Raw genomic sequence first — 7500 nt, 5'->3', positions numbered from 1 at the left:
GCCCATGTCTCATGGAGATTATACCTTTAAATGAGAGCCCATGTCTAATGGAGATTATACCTTTAAATGAGAGCCCATGTCTCATGGAGATTATGCCTTTTAAAGCAGGGGTGCTCAGATTCGTCCCTTTAAATGAGAGCCCATGTCTCATGGAGATTATGCTCAGATTCGTCCCTTTAAATGAGAGCCCATGTCTAATGGAGATTATGCTCAGATTCGTCCCTTTAAATGAGAGCCCATGTCTAATGGAGATTATGCCTTTTAAAGCATTCAGATTAGATCCTTTAAATGAGCCCATGTCCATGGAGATTATGCTCAGATCTAATTAAATGAGAGCCCATGTCTCATGGAGATTATGCCTTTTAAAGCAGGGGTGCTCAGATTCGTCCCTTTAAATGAGAGCCCATGTCTAATGGAGATCATGCCTTTTAAAGCAGGGGTGCTCAGATTCGTCCCTTTTAAATGGGCAAAAAATAATCTATGTGGAGGGTTGTGGGCCAAAAATGAGTTCATGTTATGCCACTTTTAAGCATTACATTGAAATGCATCATATCTTTTCTCAGCATTCCACTGCCTCAGAGAATGCACCATGGTGACTCCAGCCACTCACTCACATGCCAGGGTCTGTTGATCTCTGCTGACAGGAGCTCCACAGCGCCCCATGTGGTGAAACACAGTATTACATAGAGCAGGGCTGGACTCCACATTGGAGGGAGCTCAATATGTTGACCTCAGTCCACACAATGCATGTGCCTCACTCTGTCACTCAAGTGGACGTCAGAAGTTTTCATAATGACTAAGCCCACACCAGATCTTCACACTCCAAACACACACGCACACACACACAGACACATACAGTACTGAGATAAATGTCAGATAAAGATAGTGCTTGGACTTGGAACCGGAGGGTTGCCGGTTCGAACCCCGACCAGTAGGCACGGCTGAAGTGCCCTTGAGCAAGGCACCTAACCCCTCACTGCTCCCCGAGCACCGCTGTTGTTGTAGGCAGCTCACTGCGCCGGGATTAATGTGTGCTTCACCTCACTGCGTATTCACTGTGTGCTGAGTGTGTTTCACTAAATCACGGATTGGGATAAATGCAGAGACCAAATTTCCCTCACGGGATCAAAAGAGCATATATACTTATACTTATAAACAGTTAAAGTAAAACAGAAGGATGACACTTTAGCCTTGAGGATCACTGAACTATAAATCTTTAATTGACTCAATGCTGTACCAAAACACCCCAGGAAGTCCAGTAGAAAGGTGTATAGAAAACATGGGAGTGTACACAACAGCTTTTCATATAGACATAGAACAAAATAGTCTCTTAAAAGAACACTGTCTTATCAGCAATGCATAGTCTTAAAGACAGAATCTGCATATTAAATAGTGTCAATAATATTTAAAAAAAAGTGCAAATAGATAAAGCAAGTCTTTTTAAAATATAAAATAACAGTCCATGTAAGACTCCTGTTCTTTGCAGCATTCTATAGAAAAATAAGAAATGACACAGGAGGCTAACACAAACCACCCTTTGTGAAAATAAAAGAGAGCTCAGTTGTGCTTCATGTTGCTAAATAAATAAACCTTAAAACTGACTCAATATGCATCAATATAATCTGGCAGTGAAATGTGACACAGTTCACTAACATCATCTGCCTACAATGACTCAATCTGGTCACGAATCCCTAAGTACCTTGTCTATAGAATAGAATCCTGCATGACACCTTATCTATAGAATAGAATCCTGCATGACACCCTTTTGCATGACTCTTTAGTTGGAAGGAATTTTATAACCTATGCGTAAGCAAGCACTAAATAACATGTCTTAGATGGTGTTATTGTTATATAAACGTTGGAACATCTTGTGAACATTGGCAGAACACATTTTGCAACATGTTATTTTGCGCTTATACATATAAAATCTTCATGGAGATTTGCTTAATCAGTTCCTCTGATTTTGAATGAGATAAAGAAACAGTGGTGCCACTGAAGGTCCTGCAGAAAGTGATCTATGGTTTAGCATTTCATTTGACTGCACAGTAGGTCACCTACTACCGGTTTCATATGACTTGGTGCAGTATCAAAATAGCTGCTCTCTAAACTGTTTTTTTATATGATACAATAGCTTCAGATTGGTTCACCTAAAATGTATCTATACAGAAATATTCCTCAATACATGAGGAAATATATTAATTGTATGTTTTTATGGTGAGCCAAGCTTAGCTTACATACATTTTGCATAATCTTTAACTATTGTGCTCTTGTACTTTTACACAATAGTGTAAGTGTGAGTGTGTAAACTTAGACTATACACACTACCATTATCCTCTATTCAATGCTAAATGGCGCTAATGGTAGCAAACAGTGGAGTATCCATATATGAGCCGTATTTAAGCTTTATCTGCCAGAGTCTTTTGAATGTGACTGCCTGCACTTGTGGGGCTGGAGGCATCTCCTCTTTTTTTTAAGTATATTTTTTTGGGTGTTTTTAGCCTTTATTCCGACAGGACAGTGAAGATTGACAGGAAGTGAGTGGGAGAGAGAGAGAGATGGGGTAGGATCGGGACATGACCGCAGGTAAGATTCGAACCTGGGTCCCCGTGGGAACCTGTGCTACATGGTGCGGGCACTGCAGCCTGTTGTGCCACAGCGCCTCCAGCCATCTCCTCTTTAAAGGATAATTCCGGTGTGATTTTGACCTAAAGTGTGTTAAAACATGATACCGAGTGTGAATGTATGTCTCATAGCTCACCTCAGCTCGTCCCCTGCACTCAGAAATCTGGCGCTAGTTAGCCAATGCTACCAACACAGTGTTTCGTTGTGGTGCCTCGGGCATCGGCCTAGCCATGCAAATAAATCACTGTTTTACACCATTTACGAGGCTCAAAGTAGCTCCATACTTCATTGGTAGACTTCCGAGGGCCTTGACATTTAAAACGAGACATAGAGAACTTTGAAAAAGCACTGGTAGTTTATTTACAAGACGATTTATACAGACAGTACCTTAAGGAATTTCACCGTTCGACGCCATCTTGAATTTAGTCACGATAAGTCAAGCGACGAGTACGAACGAACAAGTATGATAAGGGATCAGATTCCAAAAATAATTCTGTGAAAATGCATGGATTCCAGTTGCTGCTACTGGAAGCAACTGAATCCATGCATTTCCACTGAATTATTTTTGGCTTCACTACTTTAATACTGCAGAGAAGCATTCAGACTCATGGTGGCTTGCCTTTGCAGTCCTACATGAATGTGTTTTGGGGCACTCTCTCTCTCCGTGTGTGTGTGTGTGTGTTTGTGTACTTCTGCACCTCCCATTTGACAGATCCACCACTTGGCTTCAGGTCCAAACATCAGAGAAAAACGGACCAGCTTTCTTTAGGAATGTCAGAAAGTGCAAACTTCCAATCAACTTCTACTGAAATACTGCACATGGAACAGACCGCATGATCCGACACATCATGAATCCTAACCTTTCTTCACCTTCTCTTACTTGTGAAATGGCTTCGTATTCCCAACTCCTGAGCTGCCTTTGGCTATGGCAGAAGGAAAGCTTCTTCTATTGGTTGATAAAAATATAGGAAATACACTGTAGATGTTCTCCCATTGGTGGAGACAAAACACAAAAGAAGACAGCTGCCACAACTTGTTCTGATTGGATTGGACACAGGAAGTCCAGATTTGAATTGTCACCCTATTGGCTGGGGAGAGAGGGGACACAAGAGGCATAAAAAAGGAGACCAGCCAATATTCAGAATGCAAGAGTCCCGGGCTTGCAAAGCATTGTGGATCTTCTGAAGGTCCGAGGTCGTCTCATAGTTGTGACTGCCCCGTACTTGAGTTGGACTTCAAAGGCTGCAAGAGAAGGTCACGTTTTACGGTCAGAGGTCCTTGCAATTTCTTTTCTTTTTTCTTTTATCAAACTTTCCAGAAGATACAGAGAAATTAATGTTGTTTCGGTCACAAAAAGGGCAAACATAACTAGAAATGAAATTCCAAGGAATTACCAGTGCATGAAAATGCTAAAGTTGTGATGTAAAATATCATGTATAGTTAAAACAGATAATACAGAGATGGTTACTACGGTGATGCTAGGATAGACATGGTGGTTGCATAGCTTAATAAAAGTTGATAGTTTAAAAGTAGACTGTTTAAAAGCTGAATGTAGATAGTTTAAAAGTTGTTGATAGACAGTAGATAGTTTAAAAGTTGTTGATAGACAGCTAGTTTAATAGATAGTTTAATGATAGTTTAATAGATAGTTTAAAAGTAGACCGTTTAAAGGTTGAAGGTAAATAGTTTAAAAGTTGTTGACAGACTGGAAGTTTAATGAATGTTGATATTCAAATAGTTTAATGGCTGTGTATAGGTAGATATTTGATGATAACTGAAAGTTGGAATTGCTCTAATGTTTGCTAGCAGTTATGCTAAGATTTTTAACTATGCTAACCATGCTACTTAGCTAATGTTTTATAGCAGTGCTAGCAATGCTAACATGCTAACCATGCTACTTAGCTAACTTAGCCAACGTTTTCTAGCAGTTTAATGAATGTTGATTTTCAAATAGTTTAATGGCTGTGTATAGGTAGATATTTGACGATAACTGAAAGTTGGAATGGCTCTAATGTTTGCTAGCAGTTATGCTAAGATTTTTAACTATGCTAACCATGTAACATGTAATGTTTATAATAGTGTTAGCAATACTAACATGCTAACCATGTTACTTAGCTAACTTAGCTAACGTTTTCTAGCAGTTTTGATAAACATGCTAACTATGTTAGCAATGCTACTTACCTAACTTAACTAATGTTTTCTAGCAGTTTTGCTAAACATGCTAACTATGCTAGCAATGCTAACATGCTAACTATGTTAACCATGTGACTTAGCTAACCTAGCTAATCATTTTTAGCAGTTATGCTAACTAGCATGCTAACAATGCTAACCATGTTACTTAGCTAACTTAACTACTCATTTTTAGCAGTTTTGCTAAAAATGCTAACTAGCATGTTAACAATGCTAACATGCTAACTAGCTACAGTGGGTAGGAGTCATAGTTGATGACAAGTAACAGTTACAATGGCTGAACAGTTAAAAAGTTCAGTAGTTTAAAGGGTTAAATTGTTTAATAGTGAAATATTGTAGTGAGGACTTTTATTTTTAAACAGTTTTTGGCAGAGGAAGCAGTTGAACAGGATGTGTAGTCTTAATAGGGCCAGTTTGTATGCTTAAAGCCTGAGACTGGCAGTTGATCCAGGTGGCCTGAACACCTGCCATAGGATTCTAATTGCTTAACGGCCGATATGATGTCACAATCGGCAATGTTAAGTCTATGGGGATTTTTAAAAAGTTTTTCTTTAATAGTTTAAAAAGTAAAAAGTTTCAAAGTTGAAAAGACATAGCAACCCGATCTGTTTGAAGACCTACGTTACAAAGTTTGAATGAAGTTTCTAAGTTAAACTGTTCCAGAGAAATTGCGTACGGAAAAAGTGGTAAGCGGAATAATAATAAGAAGAAGTTGCCTAGGAAGAACAGTACAGTGCATTTTCATGCACTGTAATTAATTATAATTGTGATGTCAGACATGCAGTAGATAAGGATTAGAGTCGTACCTGCTGGCTGTTGCTGGAAGGATTGGAGGTGTACTCTGGGTATCTCCTCTTTTCTGGGGTGAAGATGCCACTCAGGAACTTGGCATACTCATCTCTCACCTGCAGGGGGCAGTGTTGTGTAAGATACAAACATCTCAGACGTCTTACTGTAAACAGTACTAATATTTCATATAATAAGTGGAAACGTTTCACATCAATAATTATTTGACATGTATTGTTAGTTGTGTAATTTAATTAGTTTGATTTGCATTTAACCTAGACAAAACCTTGTGATAATCAAAACAAAAAAAAGTGTGTGTGTGTGAATGTGATTAGTCTATTCCCATTATAGATTCGTGTGTGTGTGTGTGTGTGTGTGTGTGTGTGTGTGTGTGACTCACAGGTTTTGACATGAGGCAGTGCATAAGGAAGATGAGCGCCCCCTGTAGGCTGTTGAGGATGGTGAAGAGGTAGGCCATGGCCACACTCTGGAACATGAAGCAGCCAAATATCCACATGCCTCCCAGGACACACAGCTGAGCCATCGCAGTCATTGTGAAACCCCTGCACGCAGAGAGAGAAGAGATAGAGAACATATATATATATATATATATATATATATATATATATATATATATATATATATATATATATATATATATAGTTATATTTGCATATACATATACATTTGTATATTTGTATATAAGTGCATTTGGGTGGGGTAGAAAATGAGTCAAGAGTAAAGTCAAGAAGAAACATTTGTGTGTGTGTGTGTGTGTGTGTGTGTGTGTGTGTGTGTGTGTCCTGCAGCAATGTTTCCGTTCTTTCAGAGGTTCATTTGCATATACATATACATTTGTATATAAGTGCATTTGGGTGGGGTAGAAAATGAGTCAAGAGTAAAGTCAAGAAGAAGCTGTGTGTGTGTGTGTGTGTGTGTGTGTGTGCGCGCGTGCGTGCGTGCATGTCCTGCAGCAATGTTTCCGTTCTTTCAGAGGTTCATGTGTACTTTGTCATATTTCAAGCCACAAAAAACTGTTACCATAACACAACACTACAACGCAATAACACACTTTTCTGCTTCCTGTGCTTGTTGAGCAGAAACGGTTGAACTCTCACTTACACTTCACGTTTCACAGCCTATGCTTTCTGGAAACTTTTATAGGGGAAGGGTCTCATTTACAGTAGATAACACACACACACACACACACACACTCACTCACTCACTCACACAGGCAGGCAAACCAAAAGAGTCTGTTACTGATAATAATCTCTCTCTCTCTCTCTCTCTCTCTGTCTCTCTCTCTCTCTCTCACACTCACACACACAGTGATTCCCTCAAGTTTCCATTAAGACATTAAGGCCCAATCCCATTTCTCATGACTTTGCAGAGGGCTATTTGTGTTGTGAATACATTCCATGCATTTTTCCCATCTCTCTCTCTCCCCCTCTGTCTCTCTCTCACCAAACACACACACACACACACACACTTACTTGATCATCTGCAGGTTGGAGAGGTCCGGGTTGAGGCTGGTGAGCTTCTCAGCCAACTTCCAGAGTGTGATGATTAGGAAGAAGGCATTGAGGAAGATGATGATGCACACAGGGCCGAAGAACGCCCAGATGAAACCACGTTGCAGAGACAACCAGCAGCTGAGAGAGAGGGAGGGATGGAGAGAGGGAGAGAGAGAGAGGGATGGAGGGAGAGAGGGATGGAGAGAGGGGGAGAGAGAAGGATGGAGAGAGGGAGAGAGAAAGAGAAGGATGGAGAGAGAGGGATGGCGATAGAGACGACAGAGAAAGAGAGAGGAGGAAGAGCTTGAATACATGTCACACTTCCCACAAATGCAAACTCAAAGGCATGCACGCATGCACGCAGACACGCACACACACACACACACAC

The 7500-nt window shown here is 40.1% G+C and overlaps 1 protein-coding gene across 1 annotated transcript in view; it reads right to left on the bottom strand.

The window, feature by feature from the left end:
* Positions 1-3343: 3343 nt before the first annotated feature.
* LOC125298264 (adhesion G protein-coupled receptor E5-like) overlaps positions 3344-7500 on the bottom strand; it is a 26697-nt gene continuing 22540 nt past the window's right edge. The window contains exons 19-22 of the mRNA XM_048248967.1: positions 7092-7250; positions 5999-6161; positions 5619-5717; positions 3344-3864 (exon numbers count right to left, since the gene is read on the bottom strand). Coding sequence (XP_048104924.1) covers positions 3823-3864; positions 5619-5717; positions 5999-6161; positions 7092-7250 — 463 coding nt within the window. The 3' untranslated portion in view covers positions 3344-3822. The remainder of the gene's footprint in view (positions 3865-5618; positions 5718-5998; positions 6162-7091; positions 7251-7500) is intronic.

Source organism: Alosa alosa, chromosome 7, assembly GCF_017589495.1.
Source record: "Alosa alosa isolate M-15738 ecotype Scorff River chromosome 7, AALO_Geno_1.1, whole genome shotgun sequence".
NCBI classification, from domain to species: Eukaryota; Metazoa; Chordata; class Actinopteri; order Clupeiformes; family Clupeidae; genus Alosa; species Alosa alosa.
This window is presented reverse-complemented; position numbering and strand designations above follow the sequence as displayed.